Here is a 22,005-nt window from a genome sequence, read left to right on the forward strand (position 1 = left end):
CAACTAAAAATACAAAGGATAAAGTGGCCAAATCTACATAGACACCAAAACCTAGTGAAGAAAAGCCATGCATCCCAGAACATTTTCTGAAGGATAAAAATTTCACCAGTAAGTACAACACAGAATCATGTAGAGAACACTGAGTGCTGCAGAATTAAATGTATTTCTTTTTTTACCCCCCCCCCCCAAGATAGGATTTCTCTGTGTAGAGCAGGCTGGCCTCAAACTTGGAGATCTGTTTGCCTCTGCCTCTCACGTGCTGGAAGTAAAGGCTTGTGTCACTACTGCCTGGCTCCTTTTTTATTCTTTAAAAAATTTCATATGTGTACTATATTTGCATCACCCTTCTTACTCCCATGCATCACACCCTCTCAAATTCAGTCTCTTTTTTAAAAAGACTTATTCATTTTTAAGTGTATGGCTGTTTTACCTGCATATATATCTGTCTGTGTAACATGTGTGCCTGATGGTCTCAGAGAGCAAAATGGCATTGAATGACCTGGAATAGTGGTTCTCAATCTATGGGTTGCAACGCCTTTGGGGATCCACATATCAGATATCTACATTGGCAAAATTACGGTCATGGCTAGGGATCACCACAACATGAAGAACTGTATTAAAGTGTCACAGAGCACTGCCATAGAACTTGAGTTATAGATGGTTAGGAGCCATCATGTGGTTGCTTTAACTGTTGTGCCATGGTGCCCTAATGAGATACTTTATCAAAAATATCACTGTAAATAAGAGGTGTTGGGAAAAAGATACTCAAAACCTTATGCATTGCAAGTGGGAGCATGAAAAATTTTGTAGCAAAATTCATATATGATATGGCAAATACACTTCTGGTATATATACAGAGTTGAAAGTAATGGCCCAATCATCTGTATACTCATTTATAGCAACATTATTTATACACTGAAAATATACATAGGAAGTCCTCCAAACATCCATGAACAGGTAAATCAAAATGTGCTATCTACATATAACAGACATTTCTTTAACACTGAGGAAGAAAATTCGGACCATACGCTATGACAATGACCCAATAAATTTAAGTCAGTCATCAAAGGACAAACTGTTTGACCACAGAGTAGTCAAAATCACAGAGACAGAAAGAAGAATATATATACCAGGGGAAAAAGAAATGGGATTCATCATTTCATGCATTAAGAATGTTCAGTCTGGGACGATGAGGCTATCCTGCAACAGGACAGTGGTAAGAAATTACAATAGTAAAACACAGATGATGTCATGGCCTGCACGCTTAAAAATTTTGTTCTTACCAGTAAGGCCAGAATGTTTGAAATCTAACTAGGTTATGAGTAAATTATGAATAGTCAAAAGTCCCTTGGTGGATATTGGTTAAAAAAAAAAAAAAACAAAACAAGTTCTTTCTAAAGGTGGGTGAGTTTTCTAATCCTGCTATTATAGCCTTCTTTCCCCATTCCTCTTGATATGGAAGGGAGCACATCTATCACCAAAGGCTCTCATTAAGGAACCAAAACTTCTCTTATGTGCAGAGCTCCCAGAGACATACCTGCTTCCTTCTAGCCAGCTCCTCTTCTTCCCGTCTTTTCCTTTCTTCCTCCTGCTGCCTCCGAAGGATTTCCTCCTGTTGTCTCCGGAGTTCTTCTTGCCTCTTTCTCTCCTCTTCTTCCCTTTTTGCCCTCATTTCTGCCTCTCTTCTCTCCTGCTCTAGCTGGATGATGGAGAATTTCCATTGATTTGACAGCAAGTATGGGGTACACCAAAGCATTCAGTACTTTCAGAGGTGAGAGGTGCCGATGCTGCCATTCACTTAGCAGTGCCCTGCTGTGCTGAAAATGGGTGGACGAGACTCTGAAGAGCCCTAAGCCCCAGCATGGCACAGTAATCTCTTTTCTGCTCTTCTAAACAAAGTGCAAGTTCCTCCTACTGTGGCCACCTCTTCCCTCAACACAACATTACTCCACATCTCTAAGATGTGGGGCAAAACAAAGTGGCCAACATGAGAGTAACTTCAGACTGTCCTGAAGTGTATGTGTGGTATTTCTTTACTCATCTCTACAGAACACTTCTGGCTGCTGGGAATGAACACAAGGGTTACCAATCTCACTGCTGTTAGCTACACTTTATGCCTTCTCTTTTCTCACCTATATTCTAAAGTCTCAGCCAACCATCCCACCAAAAATTCTGTCTCCATCTACATTCCTCAGATCAAAATCTAATCAGTTAAGAGGGCTGGGGCTAAGGGGGAAGGGGAAAGAGCCAGGCTTTTCTAGTAGCATTCTTTGCCATGAAAATAATTCTATCATAATGTGTACAAGGCACTCATGGTAGCTCTGATCATCTTATTCCTCAGATTGTACCCTGGTTCCAAATCAGATGAAATTACATAACTGTTTCTTGATTACTGAATGTTCTCTAGTCCATCTAGCCATGACTATTTCCTTTAACAGCAATTTAATTTTCATCTATGAAAACCTATACTGAAGCAGAGGCAGTAAATTTGAGGTCAACTTTGTCTACAGAGTAACATCTAAGACTGTCAAGGTTACTATAGCTAGCTCATGTCACAAACGAAACCAAATTCGTACTAAACTCGAAGTGAAAAGTAATTTAGGAATTGCTGACTATTAAAAGTGTCTCTACCTCTCTAAGCTAGGTAGTAGCCCATCTACTCCTGACCACCCTGTCTACATCTCCCTACCCAACAGGGGACTGGTAAACTACTTTAAACACCATATTTATTCTTAACCTACATGTCTCCAGCAAAAAGCACCAAGGAATCAGAAGATACTAAACTTAAGAACTGTAAAGAACTACACTCTCTCCCAATCATTTATTGAGACAGTTCTCATGATGGACCTTTCCACAGTCTGGGTTTTATAAAGAGACCATTACCCCCTTGGGATATAAGCTACAGTAAGTGTGACTCTCTTTGGGTCTGAAAAACCATTAGAATCATACCATGCTCTTGTACAGACATCCTCTTTTGGCAAGTTCTAAACTTCAAGATTGTTTGCTCCTCTACAGTCTAATGATCATGTTGAGCATTTCAGTCCCTCAGGATACTAGCAAATGACTATAAAGAGCCAGTGTAGGAATGCAAGCATTAGATCAACAGTTTAACAATGTAACAGTGTTCATGACAAATAATCATACCATGAATAAAGTTAGTAAAATACACATATGACCATGTTCATTATTAAGTAACTTAATTCTAACCTATTTTAATTGAGGTCTTTAGTTTTTTGGAAGATGGCAAAAGAAAAAAAAAAAGATAAGAATACAAATGTACTTATCCCAGCTGAATAGAGGTAAACTAATAAGAAAATAGGTAGCTATAGGAAAAGAAAGAAAAAAAAACAAAGTTTTGCATCCTACAGCTAGAAGGTACACAGACCTTTGCAGCTTTGGCCTTCTCTAGCTGCTGAAGCTGTTCCAAGGAAGGGCCTGGTGTCGTGGTGTCCAGGGGAAGATCCCATACACTACCACCTTCCCAAACTGTAAGACAAAGACAAAACTGAGAAAGGTCCAAGAGTGTAGCGTAGTCACATAAGCACAGGCATAAAGAACAGCTGCTCCCTGAACTGAAATGTGCTCCATCATACTCGACTGTTCTGGCTTTGGGAGGAGTGTGCAGGGCTGTCTTGCCATATAATCCTGAAAACAGCCTTTAATGTGAGTTCTTCCTGCCCCAGCCTGCCAAATGCTGAGATTAAAATTATGTGCCATCATGTGCCTGGCTGTTTTGCTTTAAAGGAAGCCAAGCCAGCAGGGTCTCATCAACACTCTTCAATACATCATGACGGTAAGGTAGTACAAGACATTTACTAGGAAACAACTTCATCCTTGTAATGCTCCATACAGGTACCTGATACATCCCTATCTTTACAGATGAACTAATTTTAAAAATTTAAAAGGAACATGGCAAGAATGTGACAACACAGTGATTCCAAATTCCACAGAGGAGAGAATACAAGTAGAGAACCAGGTGGCTACTCAGCTATTCATCATATGGTTATAATGCAAATAACAAATCTTTGGAGAGAGACTGGGCAGTTCTTACAAATTACATTTGGTGTTGGCTTAGAACCCCTTATATTTACTTCTACATCTGGCAAACAAAGCACATGCTAGATATAGAAGTAAATATAAGGGGTTCCAAGCTAAACATGGTGATACACTTCTATAATACCAGCACTTGGGAAGTAGAGCTCTCATGAGGATCCTAAGTTCAAGGCCAGCCTTGGATACATACTAAATTAAGGTCACATGAAACCTTGTCTCTAAAATAAAATACAACAAAATAAAGGCACTGAGTCTATTATTTTATTGTTAAGTTTGTTGACATTAATTCCCTATTTTACTTTTTTTGGTACTAGAGATTTAATAGTGTTACAAATGCTAGACAAGTATTTTACCACTGAACTTATAATGCCACATTATTTTCTGCATACCTATTATGATATATCTGTGCAAATTAAATACTATGTGTATAAAACCAATGGAGTTGATTGCATGTAAATTGTTTGAGATATTTAGAAACTCCAAAACACTGAAGACTATTTTAAAATCCTAAGTATAAATGAATAGTAATAAAAGACTAATGTAGGCTGACAAGGTGTTGCCATCAAGCCTCATGACAAGAGTTTGACCCCTAGGGTTCCCAAGATAGTAGAGAACCAACTGGCACAAGTTGTCCTCACATCCATGAGTGTACTGTGGCACCTGTGCCCACATACAAATACAATATGCAAACATATACATGCAAACAAAACAAATAAATAAATAATTGTTACACAATAGGGTATGCACACATAGTAGAAAAGTTTTGCTTTGATCTCTTTTTTGGGAAGGTTTCAGAAGGAAGACACTAGGCCCTCTACTGCAATACTCTGTAGGGTCAATTCGAGAACTATCACATGATGGTTCACCAACTCTAAAAAAAAACTGTCAAAGTACATGGTTCCTAAGAATTTAACAGTCAACTACTCTCTCCTATAAGCACTATTGGTTAGTCAAACTTTCCACTTCTGTGGGTTTATACCTTAACAACAAAAACAAGCTTACTCCACCAATTACTAAGATTTTTAAAATTCCCAATGCCCAAGTTTTCTAATTTGACAAACAAAACATCACAGAAGTGAAGGTGTTCATGCTAAAATTCGGCAGCATCTATAAGGTTATAAAACTTTAACTGCAATGGAGAGAATATCATTACTTTATTTCCACACACAAACCACACACTCCAGCAAAAACATCAAAAACAAAGTATTTTTCAGGGCTGGAGATTGGAAAAGTGGCACAGCCCTTTTCTGGCTAGAGACTACTACAGCACCACAAAGCAAAAAACAAAACAAAACAACCTACATTAGTTAAAGCGACAAAGACAGAACCTGACTCATACAATTCAAACAATTTACACACTAAATATTTCCTACAAAGGCTTTCTTGGATCCACTGAATATAGAGCTTCTTGAAAATCAGTAATAGTGGATCAATATATCTGCAACATTAAAAAATTAACTATAAATAACTATTACATTCTAGATCCCTTAAATTTCACTACAAGCAATGCTAAATTTTTACCTGCAGGCTGTGAGGCTGTTGGCTGAAGCTCCCAGATAGAGCCAGTATCTGGCACTGACACAGACCTAGTTACTGAGGGAATGATGTTCTGATCAGATATTCTGCAAAAGGGAAATAAAAAGTCAATGTGTTCCTGTCACTTGGAAAATAAGATAAAGAGGGATTTCTAGAATATTAGTAGGTTTCTGGGTTATCTGGCTAGAAAATGCCATCGTTTTGTTGTTGTTTTATTTTTCTGAAATAGGGTCCCACTATGTAGCCCTGGCTGACCTTTAACTCACTCTACAGACTAGGCTAGCCTCAAATTCAGAGATCTATATGCTTCTGCTTTCCTAATATTAGGCTCTATTTTAATATGATGAAAACTGAATGTGGTGGTACATGCCTTGAGTCCCAGCTCTTCGAAGACAAGCACATCTCTGAGTTAGCCTGGTCTATATAGTAGACCCTTGTCTTAAAACAGTAACAAGACCCAAGAACTGCATTTCACTTCTTTCTTAAGGTTTTCTATAAATCAGGTTAATCAAGCCCTCAGTATCAAGGGTACAGAGAACTAGTCAGGCGTGGTAGAGCATGCCTTTAGTCCCACCACTTGGGAAGCAGAGGCAGGCAGTCCTCTGAGTTTCAGGCTAGCCTGGTCTACAGAAAGAGTTCCAAAACAACCAGGCCTACACAGAGACCATGTCTTGAAAAAAATCAATCAATAAAAACGTAAAAAAAAATAAAAATAAAAATCCAACTGTTTACCTGCTTGCCTCACAGGGTGGGCTATGGCTCACATGAGAAATGTGAAGTACTCTGATTGAGACAGACAGTACAACTTTGGAACAGCTTTGGATACAACTTCCAGGAGCTGAGACAAAGTTTCTGAATGAAAGTCTGAAGTAGAAGGAATGAAGAATGTCTTCATAATTGCTTTTTCCACAGACTTGCCTTAAGGGTTTGGGAATTCAGTAAATTGTGATCCTTTGTGATTTATCAATTTTTTTTTGTTCAAATATCATGGGTAAAATTGAAATTAAAATCCGAGACTATGATCTTTTGTTATAGTTCTCCAAGTATTATCATCACTTTTAGATTATTATGCAAAAAATTGTATAGTCTATATATAAATGCTTTTTTATATATGTAAACCGCTCTAACTAAAAGATTTAAGTCATATTATTTTTACATACACCATGAAGTCAAGTTTTATGGGAATCCTCTGATGCTAAAACACACCTTATATCAACATTTCTTCATTCTCCTTAATACACACAGAGAGAGAGGGGACAGGGGGGGAGGGAGGGGGACAGGGGGAGGGAGGGAGGGAGGGAGGGAGAGAGAGAGAGAGAGAGAGAGAGAGAGAGAGAGAGAGAGAGAGAGAGAGAGAGAGAGAGAGAGAGAGAGAGAGAGAGACTGACAGACAGACAGGCACAGACAGAAAATGTGACAAATGGAGTGACACCAACCTCATCTTCAGAGCTTGGAACTGCTGAAGAAGAAGAGCCAACTGCTGCTGCTGCTGAGATGACAAAGCTGCTTTCTGCTGTTGAGCCAAAACCTGTGCATATTGTTGTCTTTAAAAGTCAAAAAAAAAAAAAGTATAACCTATCTACTCATATGTAGTTCAAAATGCAATTCATCTCCTCCCCAAAACACAATTAGAAATAACAATCAAATATAATTTATAAGTCTGTGTACTAATAGTCACAAGAAACTTTATAATTCACTCCAGAGAGAACTCATAGATGATGTTTCTGAATGGGAGATACAGGTATGTGTACATATACATATAAAACAAATGATATATGTGATATACGCATATCACATCACAGAATGCCAAACACTGGCCAACACCCATAAGATGATCAGTACCAATCTGTTCCCAGGTTGTAAGTGACAATAAGCATATTTGAACACCTATTTCCAAATGAAGAACTCTGTAAAATAAAATTAAAGTCTCAAATTTCATGTTTCAGTTTGGAAATTTTTAGGTAATATTTTCCATTAGATCTGAAAGTTCCAAATACTAAGTATCTTCAGGTTTGCAGTTGCAACTCCTCAATTCGGCCTTTGTGATTTAACAGTAAGTAATCACAGATAATCTATAAACAGGCAAGTCAGGGATCTGATAATGTTTTGCTTAAAACAGGCAGCAGGCCACCAGGAAAGATAGTGCCAACCCATTTCATTTACTGGCACAAATGTTAGTTCTTTTCCCCAATTCCAGTGCTCAGCAGACTAAGGCTTCAGAACATGAGATTTAGGGCAGTCAAAGCTACATAGCTAAATCCTATCTCAACAACAACAAAATAAAGATGGATAATGACCTTAGTAAACTGGTCATCACTCTACACCATTCCTAAGAGAGTAAATTTTAATTTCTTCCGACCTTCTCCTCTACGTTTTTTGTGTCCCTCGGAAAATATTTAGTTCTTAAAATGTTTGTTGGCTCTTTCCTCAGTAACTAAAGACCCTGAAAAATCATAATTAGATGTGGTTTTCTGCAATCTTCTAATATTTAAAAGGGTGAGACTAAAATTAGATGGACAGTAGTACACATGTCACTAGTAAGCTACTCAAGTATCACAGAAGCCTTGAGTTCTCACTATAAAAGGTGAGACTTGGGAGCAGACTCTATCTCAGGCTCCTTGGTGCTGCAGTGCATCCTACTGCATCACTGCTCTTACTGTATTAAGAACTGCTGGTACTGGAGGTGTTGCATCTGGTATAAGGCAGTGAGTTCCTGCTGTCTGGTCAGGCGTTCCTGGTCCAATTCTCCCTAAGAGAAAAGAGGTACAGAGAGAAGCATCATGAAATAAACAGCAATGAGACAGTGTCACTGAATATATACACCTAACACAGCACAGTAAACCCAGACCTTTACTTCCTACTTCAACCTTTTGCCCTTCAAACCCTTAACTAAAAACCCCACCACCTTTAAAATGTAAACAATGCCACCTAGTGGATTAAGGTGGTTTTCAAGCATAAGCCACAAAAGGTCCTTCAGTACTGTCCTCTACTGCTTCAAGCTGAATGCTGAGCAGTGTTCTACAGAGCTGCTATTATAACTGAAAAATTAATTACCCAGCACTCCAAATCTTAGTGGCTTGTTTAAAGATCATCTAGAAGTCAGAATTTTAGGACATTAAGGGAAAGAGTAAAATGACCTAACAGTTGATGGGTTGAAAAGGAATTTCGCAGTAGCACACAATCAGTTCATAAGCTAGTTCATATGGGGGAAAAAAACACCTGATACTACTACTTCAAATTAGGTATTTCTATTGCTATTGTTATTAATACATAGGCTATAGTATTTCTTTGTATTTCAAAATAATTCCAGTAAGATGGCTGAAATTGTATAGTTTTCTAAAGTTAAGGTCTAAAATAATAAGAAATAAAAAAACCTAAGATAACAGACTAGACCTGGGCAAATCAAGTATGAATTTATATCTTTCTTACATACTGATTACAGTTTGAAATAAAGCATCTGACACACGATGTGTTAGAGGTGGAAACATCCTAAATTCAGAGACACTGTTCGTGAAGGTCAGCTCTCTTATCAGTGCTACTCAAGGAAAAGGTAGCAGCTAATAAGGAAGCAGAGCTTCCTACAGGTTTCTGGTTGAATGGGTACAGATTGAGGCTCAGGTACAGCATCAACTGAATAGGTAAAGATTGTGACTCCCAACAGATTGTGTTGGTAAACAGACAAGGAGTACAAGCATGCCAAGAACCAAGTGAGCAACTTTTAGCTACTGACAAAAAACCACATCTCAACTTCAAGACAGAAGACAAGGCTCAAACTTGCCATGTAAATTAAAACACTAACTGTTCCTGGGATTTAAAAGAAGCAATCCTCAAATATGATGTAGGAATCACGGAAGAGAAAGCATGATGACCAGTGAGCCTGCCTACATAAACCTTTGTTTTATCACATTCATCTTCACCTCTCAAAAACCTACTATGAAAGCATGACCAAGTAGCCCTCATTGTAGCTGAGTAGATCAATGGCGGGTTACTGTAGAAAGTCAGTATTCACACTAAATTAAATGTCATCATTTTTATCAACAGACAGTCACTATTTGCTCCAACTTAAGACATAAAAGGCCTAGATAAAAACATACCTAGAGACCTCCACTAGCAACTCTATGGAGAAAGGCCAGCCCTGAAGAGAAAATATTTCCCAGCAAAAGGTTTAGGCCCTCAAAATATCCTAACACACTAGCGGCACTTATTTTAGGTTAAGCCTCAAATTGTATGAGCCAGAAATTGTATGAGCCGGAAATAAAATGGAAATGGAGGTGAGAGGAAAAGAATGTGCATTCTAGGTAAAGATAATAAGGAATTTATAGAGGTCAACCACACTAAAACACTGCAGATGAAAGCTTTGACATGAGCTTTGAAAGAGAATAGCCAGACCATGAAAAAAGACCTAGTAGTTAGGTCAGGGTAAGATATTGGTCTCATTTTTTATTGGTTAGAAAACTGTTGGTGGATGTATAAAAAACGCATGCACACAAATGCAAGTTTTGAAAGGGTCATTACTGTTAAGGATATAACTATCCCATTCAAAAATGTCCATTACAATTTCAATTTACTTCTATGATACTAATGTGTTCTGTATGGTAGCTCATGCCTATAATCCATGTGGTATAAGACCTGTCTCAAAGTAAGAAAAGAGAAACTACTATCCTTTCCTTCTCTACTGCAACCCTGGATTGTCATTCAAGGAAAAACAAGCACTCCTGTATCTATTTTGTGCATCCCAGGCCAGCAGGAAGATACTTACCATATGAGGAGGAGGGGCTGGTCCTGGTGAGAAAGGAACCCTTCCCCACATTTTCATGATATCTCCAAGAGGCTGGAAGCTTTCATCACATGCCCTCTTCACAAGCAAAGACATAGTAAAATAGCCCGCCTGAAACCATTCTGCCATCTCCTGATTGTTAAAGGGACCTAAACACAAAGACAGTAAGAATCTTGTCAGGCTCAAAGATAAATACATTCTCTGGGTCTCGTGTTCACACAAATTTTCATATTATCTTGACTTACTTCAAAGAATGACGAATAGTTTTTTGAAATACGCTGTGTCTAATTCACAGAGCTGGGAATTAAGAGCCAGGACTTTGCTCATTCTCAGCCAGCGATCTGCTGCTTCATTCCTAACCAAACTCCACTTTTACACACACCAAGTTGTCATCAGTGATTTGATGATGTAAGTAGCAAAACTGTCTCACCCTTTGCAACCACTCACACGTCAGAAAGTGAGATACACAAAAGAGCTGATAAACTTGCTGCCTTTGTATCACTGCGGCATAGAATATAAATGCTCAGTGCCAAACGCATCCTCCAATTTTTGCTATGTTCTGCTGGAGATTAGTGATTGTGGAATAAAAATGCAAAATATAAGCAATAAACAAATGAACTAAGTCAAATTACAATTTATTTACCTAACTAGACTAAATCTGGACTTGAGAAAAAATATAGTATTCTTTAAACATACAAATTTACAGAACACATAGATTAATTCAGTATTTTCTAGGCATTAAAAATATTTTTTAAATGTGAATGGCTGTTTTTCCTGTAAAAATGCCTATGAACCACCATGGCCTGGTATTCACAGAGGACATAAGAGGGTGTGGAATTTCATGGAAGTTACAGATGGTTCTAAGCCATCGTGTGGGTGCTAGGAGTCAAGCCTGGGTTCTCTAGAAGTGCAATGAGTGTTTTTAACTGAGTCATTTATATAATGATCCCTTCTAAATTGTTAACTAAAATCATATATATGTTCTTTGACCACCACAGAACCAAGATATATATCAACAACAGAATACTAACAGGAAAATTACTAGCTTAGAATCTAAAGACACTTCCAAATAATTGATGGGTAAAAAGTATTTGTGTGAACATGCACACTCCACACACACTTAAGTATAAGACATTTATTCCTGGAATATAAGGATGGTTAATTCAATTCATGAAAATTCAACAATAAGCTGAATATAGTGGTGCAGGCCTTTAACCTCAGTGCTTGGTGGGAGGGATTACCAGTATTATACCACATTACATGTGGCATATCATTATGTCAATTGGTGCAGAAATGTGTAACACCCTTCCATATTAAGGATGGGGATGCTCACTTTGGCAGCACATACTAAATTTAGAACAAAACAAAGATATTAGCATAGCCCCTGAACAAAGATGACACCCAAATTTGTGAAGTGTTCTCTTTATTCTGACCTTCTCGTTTATACCAAAAGAACTGACATAAAAAAAACACCAAGAAGAAATCAAAAGGGGGGAGGGGGCAGGTAAAGATGCTTACCGCTAAGCCTAACAACTTGAGTAAGACTTCTGGGAACTACATAAGAGAATCAACACCTCAAACACCTGTACCTCCATGGAGGAACCAGAGGGGACTGACACCTCTGGCCTCTGTGGGTACCTGCACACATGTGCATATACGCCCCCCCACACACATAAACAAACAAAGGAAGAGGGCTAGGGCAAGCAAGATGGCTCAGTAAGTATGGGCACTTGCCACAAAAACTTAGTGACCTTACTTTCACCCTAAGAACCCTTAGAAAGAAGGAAGGTGAGAACCAACTCCACAGAGTCCTCCTTTGACCTCACACATCATGCAAACATATAAGCAGTGATAAATAAGCTTTAAAAGGAGAAACAAAGGTAAGGATCTACCACCAGATACACACAATCATGCTTAGTAGGATGATCTTGTCAATTGGCCTTATTATTTCTAGCTACTTAGGAAGACTGGGGCAGAGGACTTCAGTCCAGAAGTGTGAAATCAGTATGAGCAATACAATGAGACACTGTCTCAAAAAGGGGGAAGGGAGAATGAAAAAAGGAAAAACTCTATTAGACATAAGCACAGGTAAAGACGCTCAACACAGCAATCCAAACTACAGAAGCTGTGACAATCCAGGTTTGGGAAAAGACATCCATAATCTCAAAACTTTTAAAGCTAAGTCAGAAGAATTAAGAGTTGGAGGACACCCTGGGTTATACAATAAGACATATGCCCCAACACACAAACAAAAAACCCACATAAAATGGAATATCCTATTAACTACAAAATTATAATAAAAGTTAGAAATGATGTAGACAAATTAGGATCTTGTGTACCTTTTGTAAGAACATACAGTAGAGAGAAGCTATGGAAACAGTTAAAAATACTTTCCATATAATCTAGAAGCAGGCATGGTAGAGCATGTCTATAATGCTAACAGACAGGAGGCTCACAAGATGAAGTTGAGCTACACGTAGAGATCTTGAATTATAATACAGTATCATTATACACTTGCTAGAATGATTTAAAAACAAAAACAAAAAACTTATCATCATCAAATTTTGAAAAAGATACAAGAAAACATTTACATCATTAGGGGGCAATCCGGAAAACAGTTTAAAAAACTAAAGATGCAATGGCCATTTGATCTAGTACTTACACTTCTGAGCATTTATACTGAAGAAATGAAATACTTTCACATGCTGCCCAAAATGTTTACAGCAGCCAAAAAATTTGAACCACCCAAATGTCCTTCATCGGATGAATGGTTAAACAAACTACTACCAATTGACATCATTCACTAGGACTCAGTAATACCAGGAAACAAAGTATGACTTTTGAAGCAACCAGGATGAATCTCTAGGGATCTAAATGGATATAACCATTCTATTCTATATGGTTCTACTTATATAGCATTCCTAAATGATACAATATAAAAATTGTAAAACAGATTGGTGCTTACCATAGATTAAAAAAGCAGTGTGGAAAGGAAGAATGTGTTGCTATAAAAAGCCAACACTGCTGCTAAAATGCAAAGATTCTGAATTGTGTTGATATAAACACCTTGGATGTTTTTGCCACTGAGAAAAATCAGATGAAGGACAATTTCATGTGAAACTACAATTATCCCAAATAAAATGAATTTAATTAAAATGCACATATGTACAAAACCCTATTCTTAGCTAACTTAACATTATACTTGGATGTTAACAATGAACAAATATATACAAGACCAATCAGTGGCAACTCTTACAAAAAAAGAGTAAGGAAGCGAAAGGGGACTAAAAAGTGGAAATGTTAACATGCTGGAGCCCTCAAACAATATATTCAGTAAGTGCTGTGCTAAAACTGACACTAACTTACTAACAAGCAACACAGGCTCTAAAGTTTTTAAAAGCAGAAATGGATCTACATGGATTCTTTACAGCATTCCCTCCTGTAATCTAACTTACTCAATCCTTTCAAGGGATTCATTTGTAAAACTGTAGTTTTTCTTAATCATTTTAGTAATTCTCTATTGTTTATACCACATCCATTTCAGCACATCAGTCAAAGTTCTAACACTGCTGCCATTCCTTCCTGTTGTCTGAGTATCGAAGCAAAGAGACTCTGCTCTGCCTCTTATCCAGCTGGGATGTGTGGAGTTTGGATAGTGCACAAAGCATTTTGCTGATACCATTGCCATTTTAGTCATCACTCTTCTGTTTTTTGTTTTGTTTTTTAATATTTATAAAGAATGTCTATTGCCTTTGTTGTCTATTATGCAAACTAACATTGAACAAACCCCTCTCCGGAGGTTCTGAAAGTGACACAGATACTCCAGTTTAAAATGAATATAGATGTTTACCTTGGATTTCCCCCTGAGGGTCTTTGTAATACCACTTTTGCATTGCTTCGTGCATCAGTGGAATCGACACTCCTTTAGCTCTGTGCTCTTGCAGTTTTGATGTCAATCTTTCCTCATCTAGTGCACTGTCTTGGAGATAAGCCACCATCTTCTCAGCTTGCTAGTAACAGAAGATAAAAGGATAGAGGAAACAAATGATCCTGAATTAATAGTATAAGGCTAGTAATAATGATCACTGTTTTTGAACTACCTGATTTGTGAAAGACATTGCACAAAGAACAAAACAATTAACAACCTGATCCCATTTTATAGGAGAAAAAAAAGCTATGGATCAAAGACCCAAAATAAGCCAACTAGGTCGAAATACAAACTGGTATGGATCAAAGCTTAGGCTTCAAATAAGGTTTTAAAATATGTTGTCAGCCCATTCCAGATTGTTTTCACATACCTGTTTTATTTGTAGATGTTGATAGAATAAAAGACTCAACTAATACAATTGCAAATAAGTTATTCTACAAATTTCACTAATACATCAATAACATTTTCTTCTACATTTCCTGTCTCTAACCACTCCACCCTGAAGGAAAGAGAAATTCTTTTGTAGAAAACCAACTCATTATTTACTTTTCATGTGATGATGTTACACACAATTTTCAGGAAACACAGACATGAATAAGAATGTTAACATCCTGAAGCTTTTAACCATCGTCCCTGCTATACTTGAAGTAAAAAAACCCACAGAAGACACAGAGACCATCCACAGCTGCTTGTATTCACCATTTTTAGCATTCCATTAAGGTCCAAAAAGAAAAGAAAAGAAAACAGCTAAGGGCAATCTCAGAAGAGCAAAAAATAACCTGACATGATGACTACTACATAGCAGAAACTTAAAAGCATGAAATGATCTGAAAGACAATTACTCACATAAACATTAAATAACCAAACATTTTTTCCAGTACTTAAGACTAGTGCATAAAACTTCTGTACTGGGATATTCATGGAAACTTGAGAGTAGATAATAGAGTAACCTGATTTCACCTGTTCCAAATGTTTGAGGCCCTCTTCATCATCTGGCTCTGTGGGAACACTACCCATACCAGGAGCCTCAATGGCTGCTGTCTCAACTGGTCGTGAGGCAGAAGGAGGAGTGGGAACAGGAGGTGGAAGGATGAGGATAGGAGAGGCTGTGTCTGGAGGAAGCTGTGTCGAGGGTTGCTGAGAGGTAGGCACTGTTTCTAAAGGGAAAGAATATAGAATAATCAATGAACTTATAAATCTGGAGACAACTCAAGGTTAATTCTACATTACTGGAGCAGTCTGCTGTGTAGGTCCAATCAAGATGTCAACCCTGAAGCTACTTCTTACAGAGAAATGCAGTTTTCTCTCTAGAATGACGGAAGAGTTTAAAAGTCCCTAATGGATCTTTTATGTCACTACAGCATCTAGCCAATAGTGGTAACAGTCAGTCCATGCCATTCTTTATAACAGTAACAGTAATAGTAAAGATTAAGGTATTCAAAGACATGTCATCTCATCAAAATGTTTACAGAAAACACCTATAATAATCTTAAGTTCCTATCTCAAGTGGTAATATAGTGCATGTTTTAGGAGTCTCAACAGTGTAGGGTGTTTTTTAAGACTAGAAATTCTAAAAGTGCTTTTTGTTATTTGGGGGGGGGCGCCTCACTCTTTAAGACCAGGCTGGCCTTGATCTCAGAGATTTACCTCTCTGTCTCCTTAGTGCTGGAATTAAAGGAGTGAGCCACTACTGCCCAGTTTAAAAACATTTTTTAAAATTTTTATTTATTTGTGTGTGGATGTTGGTGTTTTGCTTGCATTCATATCTGTGTGAGGGTGTCAGATCGCTGGAAATGTAGTTACAGATAGTTGTGAGCTGCCATATGGATTTGAACCCAGGTCTTATCACTGAGCCATCTCTCCAGTCCTTGGCTCCTGAAACAAGTATGAAAAAGGGGGTAACTATATCAGATTACAGTTTCTGCTTTAAAACCTTGGATGTTTAATCACAAAGAGACTCTTCAAATACTTGCTTCCCTCAAGCATTGCCAAACTTAAGTTCAGTCTATACATGTTGCTTCTGTGTGAGTGATTGACAGGACTTCTGTTTGCCCCTTCTCACCAGTAAAGTACCCAGTCAAAGATACACAGTGACACAATACTGCCAGATTCAGTGACTTTTCCTTGCCATCATTAGCTAGTCTCTGGAGCAGCTGACATTGTTGACCCGAGTCTAAGCTTGAATTTTTCTTACTGCATCTGTAAGCTATACCTCTGTCTCTCAAAGGAATTCCCATCCCTAGAACTAGGAATTATCCAAGCTACTGCTTATTCCTTTGTCTTCCTCACCCTACCAACTGTATGGATTCGTTGTGCTTTTAATTTTGTTTTTGAAGCAGTCACCATACTCCTTATTCCATGCTGGCCTCAAACTCTCAATCCTCCAAATTCCCAATTGCTGGGATTACAGGCCTGTGCCACCACAATGGACCCAGTTACACCTTTAGACTTTTATTATCTCCCTGGCTATAAACTGCACCCATCCACCTACAGTTCCCTCATTTACAACCTTTTTCTGGTCAACTCTTCCTCCTTCGTGTTTCACAGCCACGAATCATTCCCCTCTCAAATGGCCTCTTCAACTTCTTGCTTCCCGGTACCTAATCTTCTGAGCCACCTTAGCTATCACTGCCTCTTTTCCACCATCATGTATAATCAATAAATAAGTCTGTCCATTTTTGACTAAAATTTCATCTACCTCAATTTACAAGTGCATTGCCTACTTTGTCTCCTCAGAAGTTCAAATCACATAGTAGCCCATGTGTCTTGGTACCCTACACAAAGCTATCAAATCTAAGTTGCAACCACGTTTTCTACCAACCTTCTTAGCACACACACTACCTATTTTTTAAGGGGTGGGTGGGTGACCTGAGGAGATAGCAAAGTATCTCAGTGGGGCTCGGCGTTGCTCAATTTCCAGAGTCTATATGGTAGAGCAGGAAAAGTGACTCTTGGAAGATGGTCTCAAATTTCTACTTTTAGGTACATATGTGCATGTAATATGTAAACATACACATGTTGGGATGGGTGGGTAAATGTAATAAATAAAACTATTTCTTGCCCATGGAACAAACAACCATATTTTCTCACTGTACTTTCACCATTCCCTGGTACTACAATGTTCTCTCAATTGATCCAGCTTTATCTATACCACCAAATTCTATTTCCTATCTAAGATCTAGGACTACATACCTCCGGAAAAATCCCAAGGTCCTGCTAATAGTAATATCTTATTTTCCAATTTTGATAGCCACACAATTTAACTCCAGACAGAATATCTGAAATGTTAGCCTTTAATACACAATATTCTCAAAATATTCATACCTAGACTCACAATTTTCTTGGATAAGACTTTTGCTCCACTCCTGGACACAGAACAACCAAGAGACAACTATTATGAACCAAAAAGGTCTCAAGAGGCGAAAAACACTCCTCCAGGTGAAAGGTTATTAGCAGATAAGAGCTGCTGAGGAAAGAGTCACTTTTCTTCAGGGATGTGACTACACATAGATTGTACAGCTCTGGAGAATGGCTTCAAATATGTGTACAGATGGGCAACCTATCTGGACTTAGTGGGTTATTAAAAGAAAAAACTGGCATGTGGTGAACAGGGAGATGTGCTAGGGAAAGTCCAGAGGGTAGACATAATGATCAAGGTGCATTGTATAAATACATGAAATTGCCAAATAAAGTATTTAAAAAAAAAAAAGAGGTCTAAGTCCCATAGCATAGATACAGATGCAAGTATTTCTTAATTTGTTTCTCTGTGTAGCCCTGGCTGTCCAGCCCTGGCTGTCCTGGAACTAACTCTGTGGATAAACTAGGCTGTTCTAGATCCACCTGCCTATGCCTCCAAGTGTTGGGATTAAAGGCATGCACCACCAATGTCCAGCCTGAAAACAAATTTTTGGTTCAGGTATTCAATATATTAATCTAATGGGATGGGGAGACCTTAAATCTTTACAATATCGTTAGGCATATACAAGTAACATTGTTAACTAAAAAATAGTACTGGTTACTAAGAAATAGAAGACAACAACCTAAATAGAAGAGAATAAAGCTTCAGTTACATAGAGAAGCACAAACACAAAAACAGGGCACAAATCACTTTCAGGATGGTGAGTACAATGTGGGGGAGATAAAAGAGCTAATGCTGAAACTACAGAGGAGTCATGTGATAGATCCCAAGTCTAGCAGGCTATGTTACAAAGAGCAGACTCTTATGGTGACTAAATCAACATCAGCCATTACAGTGCAATGTTTAAGTATTTACAAGAATAAATACACAACTATAGTGCTTTTGAGATGTATGAGCCATTCAAACAAACACAATTAACACTAAAGATGTGTATAGACTTGCTTTCTCACAAAGGTGATGATGGGCTCCCAGACTAGCCAAGCAGTTCCTTCTGTTCCCTTGGGACAACGGCATCTTGGTGGGAAGTGGCCTATATGATACTAGACGGAAAGCAACTATCTGCTATTGGAATCCAACAAATCCACAAGAACCCAACCAAATGTTCAAGTGTAGTCAAGACAGCTACATCACCTGAGAAAGTGAGGCTCTAATCTCCACTTCATCAGACTTTAACTGTTTTCATAAATTTTGAGGTTAAGAAACATGACGAAAGCAATATCTGACTGCATTTACTGGTAATGATACCCATTCCAATCATTCATCCCCTGAAAACAGTTCCATGAGGTTAAGTAAAAGCTGTCACCCCATTGACTACTGGTCTCAGCAAAATCCCATTTTAGGTACACTCTCACAAATACATACCATCCCCTCTGCTGGGGACCTTGACTGGGAGACTATTTTCTGTCCGACTCTCTTCTTCAGGTTTTTCTATTTGTTCAGCTTTGGGTTCATCTTTTCTTTCCAACTGTGGTGCTTCTTGAGGCTGAGGATCTGAAGGGGTACCTGGTCTAGCAGATGATAATGATGTTTGGGGTGCTTCTTCGTTAGCTTCTGGAACACAAAGTAATATAATAGTAAGTGAATTCAGGGAGGTTTTGGTTTACATAGGATCCAGGAAGACAAAAAAAAAAAAAAAGCCTTACCAGTTCCTGCTCTGTCTGTTTTCTCTCCCTCTGTCCTATTTGCCTTATCAGGTTCTTTGGCCTCTTCATTATGGCTGCTGTCAGAGTCAGAGCGTTCTTCTCCCTCCTCCACAGGCCTGAAGTCCATTTCCTGCTCTTCAGGAATAGGTTCTTTCTGTACTTTCTGTAGCAAGAAGGTAAACCAAAGTTAACAACATATTTGGCTTTGGTGTAGGGTCAGTGCCTGTCACAGCATTTAAAACAAGTCTCTTACTTTTAAAGAGAGGAATGCTCCAGACGAGTCAAACGTGCCCATTTCCTCTTCCGCATCCTCTAAGCACCATTCCGGCAAGCTGTCCCTGTCCTCATCTATGCTCCCACTGCCAGAGCGCACCCTTCGGTAACCCCGCTCATCATCTCGGTCTCGAAAATCAAACTCAAACCTCCGGCGGCGTTCCATGTGCTCCCGCCAGCCTGTAGACCGAGGGCCATCTGAGTTGAAGAGGAGGACAGAAACCTTAGGAAACGTTTATGACAGTATTTGAAAAAGAAAATCATGGTTATGAAATAAAGAAGACAACTACAACTAAGAGCAAATTCTAATGGATCAGCCTTCTAGAGAGAAAAATCAGGAGAAGTGAGCTCAGAGCATTTGCCATCACTAAGTGACACAGTATTTATTTACCTTCAAAGTCTGTAGCATGTTACAAAGTAAAGCTTTAAAAGATAAATTTAAAACAAAGCACACTGAAAGGATACTTTACTCAAAGTATGCACTCTGAATAATTAGGCATTCAGTGAGCATTGATTAATACTTGTATAGTCCACTCCTAGAGCATTGGCTGTCTTTCTGAATTAAAGTTCGTGCCTTCCCCTTGGTAGGTATTAAAATATCCTTTTTCTTATAAAAAAAAAATCTCTGAATTACATCAGGTCCAGTGTCAATTCGTATCAAGCTCACTGTGCCTAATTACCAGTGTTAATTTCTCATTTATAATGCTTATCGCCAACAAAAAAAAATCCTGACGTTTGAGCGCTGACAGATGATTCTCTATGACAAACCTCCTAGCACAGCGGCAGGGCAGAGCCACACAGTCCTGCATCCTCGGCTGCTTTCCCACAGCAGCACACTTCCTCCTTCCCACTTTCTTCAGCTCTCTCTTCTTCCTGTCGAACACCCTCAGGGGCATTCCTGAGTCCACCCCGGCATACTATTTACTGAATCTACTTTCCAAAGGAAAATGACTGTTTGCTCAAGGTATTTCTCTAAAACAGAAGTATTCCTCTAAGAGGGAAATGGAAGTTCTTGCTACATCTAAGAGTCCCAAAAGGAAAGGTGGTTCTTAACTTCTATGAAGTTTGTAGTCTTGACTCTCATTCTGTTGAGATATACAGGAACAAATGAGGCCAAAGTGAAATGCTCTTACTCCTGAGAACAAATTTGCTAGAACCAGCAATCTACAATTAGTGTGTAATGGAAGAGGAGGGGGAAAAATACTATGGAAAACATTAAGTTGCCACATACAAGTAGAAACTTGAGATGTTCAAAAAAGACAGAATCTTTCATATGTAAAACATTCACTACCTGAGAGCCCAGAATTTTATATATGCTTTGTTTAAATGTAAGGCTAGAGCAATCATTACTCAAAAGGAGCCTTCTTGATCAAATGTTGGATTCCGAGTCAGCTGTCCACTATCATTTCTAAACAGTCTAAGTATGCACACTGATAGGAATCTATCCTTCTAGGCACTTGGCTCCTGTTTCCCTCTTACTGAGTTTCCTAAGTTCATCTCCTAGAGTGGTGACTTCCCTGTCCTGGGAGCCCTATCTCCAGTTATATCCAGCTGTGACCCCTGCTTTAATAAAACTACATCCCAAATGCTATCTTACCAAGAGTTAGCAAAATTTTTCTAGTGAAACTAAATGTAGCAAGTGAGGGAAACTCATTAAGGCTGAACACAGCTTTATATGGGCTTTACGTCTAGAATAAAGTGAAAAATTTTCAAAGTCAGTCTAAAATACTATACTGAAAATTTTACTCTAATTATAATAAAAATTAATTATAATCTAAGAAATGAAAATTACCTTATAACAACTAAGTAATCAGACTACATTTTCGATATGTCAGGTACCCTCACCCCCAAAAAAGCACATGAGTTTTTTTCCAGATCTCTTTTGTCTTTATCCCATAAAAATTTTAAAAATACATGGACAAGGTGGGCAGAAGTAGACTATGAAGCTGGACAAAACTATTATGAAAAACAAATGAACCGGGAATTGGTGGCACACACCTTTAATCCCAGCACTAGGGAGGCAGAGGCTGTGAGCTCAAGGCCAGGCTGGTCTACAGAGCAAGTTCCAGGACAGCCTCCAAAACCATATAGAGAAACCCTATCTGGAAAAACCAAAAAAAAAAAGAAAAAAAGAAAACAACAAAAACAAATGAAGGGGAAAGATTTAGAAAAGATAGATGAGAAAAAACACTGCATGGCCAAATTCTAGGCTGCTAGGGGAGGACAACAGCAGAAGACAACACTAAAGGTTGACCTAACTCCCTTTAATAGACACAATATCACACACTTGGGCTCAGAAGCACTGTTCATCTTCCAAAACATTCACCTTGTTTGTTTTTGACCAGCTGGAATTTCTCTTCTCCTTCAGCCCAGATTC

The 22,005-nt window shown here is 38.4% G+C and overlaps 1 protein-coding gene and 1 non-coding gene across 5 annotated transcripts in view; one reads left to right on the forward strand and one right to left on the reverse strand.

Annotated features, from left to right (window-relative positions):
- Gigyf2 (GRB10 interacting GYF protein 2) overlaps positions 1-22,005 on the reverse strand; it is a 121,009-nt gene that overhangs the window by 22,258 nt on the left and 76,746 nt on the right. For all 4 annotated transcript variants that reach the window (XM_040753094.1, XM_040753096.1, XM_040753095.1 and 1 more), the window contains 11 exons: positions 19,609-19,826; positions 19,356-19,518; positions 19,075-19,263; positions 15,255-15,451; positions 14,217-14,376; positions 10,349-10,515; positions 8,247-8,338; positions 7,026-7,133; positions 5,575-5,675; positions 3,386-3,486; positions 1,538-1,699 (listed from right to left, as the gene is read on the reverse strand). In XM_040753094.1, the coding sequence (XP_040609028.1) occupies positions 1,538-1,699; positions 3,386-3,486; positions 5,575-5,675; positions 7,026-7,133; positions 8,247-8,338; positions 10,349-10,515; positions 14,217-14,376; positions 15,255-15,451; positions 19,075-19,263; positions 19,356-19,518; positions 19,609-19,826 (1,658 nt within the window). The remainder of the gene's footprint in view (positions 1-1,537; positions 1,700-3,385; positions 3,487-5,574; positions 5,676-7,025; positions 7,134-8,246; positions 8,339-10,348; positions 10,516-14,216; positions 14,377-15,254; positions 15,452-19,074; positions 19,264-19,355; positions 19,519-19,608; positions 19,827-22,005) is intronic.
- LOC121143041 lies at positions 11,694-11,795 on the forward strand. Its single transcript, XR_005880173.1, has one exon. It is a non-coding gene; the product is annotated as a U6 spliceosomal RNA (small nuclear RNA).

This window comes from Mesocricetus auratus, unplaced genomic scaffold (genome assembly GCF_017639785.1).
Source record: "Mesocricetus auratus isolate SY011 unplaced genomic scaffold, BCM_Maur_2.0 Super-Scaffold_100010, whole genome shotgun sequence".
Taxonomy (NCBI): Eukaryota; Metazoa; Chordata; class Mammalia; order Rodentia; family Cricetidae; genus Mesocricetus; species Mesocricetus auratus.